At 26.8% G+C, this 2,383-nt stretch overlaps 1 protein-coding gene across 1 annotated transcript; it reads left to right on the top strand.

Moving 5' to 3' along the window:
• The first annotated feature begins 271 nt into the window (after positions 1-271).
• OCT59_024925 (uncharacterized protein) lies at positions 272-953 on the top strand. Its single transcript, XM_025331758.2, has one exon. The coding sequence runs from the start codon at positions 356-358 to the stop codon at positions 671-673; it is 318 nt and encodes a 105-aa protein (XP_025182959.1). The 5' UTR covers positions 272-355; the 3' UTR covers positions 674-953.
• The last annotated feature ends 1,430 nt before the right edge of the window (positions 954-2,383 follow it).

Below are 2,383 nucleotides of genomic sequence, written 5' to 3'. Positions count from 1 at the left end.
CATACATGAACCATTAAATTTGTTTGGTGGTGTTTCTTCGTCTTTATAATATTTCTTATTTGATCATTTCATTTACTATGTCTAAAGTGAATGAGATTTAGATTTGTTTGATAATAATTTTTTTCTTTCTTTATATCCCCATTTTAATCAGTTACTCCAAAATGTTTGATCTAAAAGTGTTTAAACAATGAATGCGCAACAGAATAATCATTAACGAGTCTGCTATTGTAAAATGTTTTATAAATAAGCTTTATTCTTCCTTTCCTAACACGCAAAAATAAAAAATAAAAAACGAAAAATAAAGAAACTCCTTAATTACGAAAACTCATTAATTCTTTAATAATCTTCAAAAATCATGAATAAAAAATTTATCCTAATACTCGCTCTAATTGTAGCTTTTATCGCATTCGCTTCTGCTACACCTTCTATTTGGAAAAGAGATGATAATAGTAGAGTTAAAGAGAACTCCATAGATAAAAGACGACCGGAAGAAAAAGGAAGGACAAGTGGTCCACACCGTTTGACGAAAAGACAGTCGTGTTCGTCCCAAGGATTAGTTCCATGTGCAGTCGGATGCTGTCACCCCTATGGATGCGGTAGTTATGGTGTATCTTGCGGTGATGGTACTTGTTGCCCTTCGGGAACTTCTTGCACCACAAAGTCTTGCGCGTAAAATTTTCTTGTAGTTAATAACAAGATAGTATCAATTTATTTTAAGAAGCTTTTTGTTATTTTTATTTGTTTTTTTCTTTTTTTCTGTTATAAATATTTTTTTTATTGGCTGTTATAATACTTTTTCGCGTTATAGTCAGCTTCTTTATATTTAGATCAAAAAATAAACGCGTTTATATTTTATAAATTATTTTCAATAATGATTTTTGTCAACTTTAATTGATTAAATGTGTCGAAACGTAGTAGCAAATCAATAAACCAATCTTCAAAAAAAAAGATCCAATTTGAATGGTTTTTTAATTTGTCCATGTCAAAATACATTAATTCAGATTTGATATAAATGTTATAAAATTTAATAATTTATTCACCACATATGCGATCTTCCCAACAAATTTTCTTTCCACGTGACTTGTGTGGCGATCAGCCCCATTAATTTATTTACCGTTTTATGGGTTAGTTACTTCTATATGTAGTATAGTCTATCATTTAGTTAGTATAGCGTCTACTTGCGTCAACCGTTTTATGTACAACTACAACAAAATTTTCTTTCTTTTCTAATGTTAAAAACAATTTTTAAAAAATCTGTTAAAAAATATAAAACTAAATATTTGTGAAAACATAATAAAATAAGGAATTTTTATTGTCCAGACTATGTCAAATAGTGTCACATGACGATATCCCGGTACTATTATTTATACGTCAGATGCAGGCTGACGTGCGTCAGATATAGATATAATAAATTTTTTTTATTAAACAAAAGTATTAATAAATTTCAGGGAAATAACACGATTTAAGAAGATTATTCAAAAAAAGGAATAGTGGTGATTTTTATGGAAGGACGTTTTGCAGGTGATAAAATTTATAATTTCGTATCCAGAAATAGTCTGAAAAATAATCTAATCTAACAAGTAAGTATGTTTATTTGAATACGACTCATACTTCATCAGAAAATTTTGCAACCTTATGGATATAATATATATTTTATAAGTAATATATGTAATTTATTAGTAAAAAAAAGTTTACTATAGGAGGTAACGTACATTATCTATCTACATCTAACACATGTCAGCTGCACCTGATGTTATTAATGCACAACATACGTATTTTATTTATTTATTATTCCCAATATCTTGTATTCTTATTAAAATCTTGTTTTCAGTATAGTTCTACGATTTTCAAGTGCTATCCCTTAAACAGTAAGCAATTGCAGGCAAATTTGCCCGGAAAATTCAAAATCATAACTTTATGAAAAATAAAGTAATTTTAATAAACTTTTTTTCCATAATAGCTTAAATTATATATTATGCAGCAAACATTATTATTTGTTAATTTTATATTAGAAAATTGGAAATTATTCATTGATTTTAAAAAATTGTACCTTTAACAGTTTTATGCAGTTTAAGTTCAGTTTCAGTTTGGTTTCATTATACAAACTTGAAAACCTAATTTCTTATATCAGTTCAAACTGAAATTTAATCGAATGGTTTTGGCCTGAATTATGTTCGATATTGGCCAGCACTATGCTTAATTTTAGCCAAGATAAATATCGGGCTCCAAAACATTTAAATTTATTAAGTTTTATTTATAAAAAATAATATAAATTTCTTAATACAATAATATAGAATTGTTAAAATGATCAATAAACTAAAGTAATCTATACTTTTTGGTTGAATAAACTGATTTTAAACCAGTTTAAAAGTTAAGTTATATA

This window comes from Rhizophagus irregularis, chromosome 5 (genome assembly GCF_026210795.1).
Source record: "Rhizophagus irregularis chromosome 5, complete sequence".
Classification (NCBI taxonomy): domain Eukaryota; kingdom Fungi; phylum Glomeromycota; class Glomeromycetes; order Glomerales; family Glomeraceae; genus Rhizophagus; species Rhizophagus irregularis.
The sequence above is the reverse complement of the archived record's forward strand: the minus strand, read 5'-3'. Positions and strand labels throughout refer to the sequence as shown.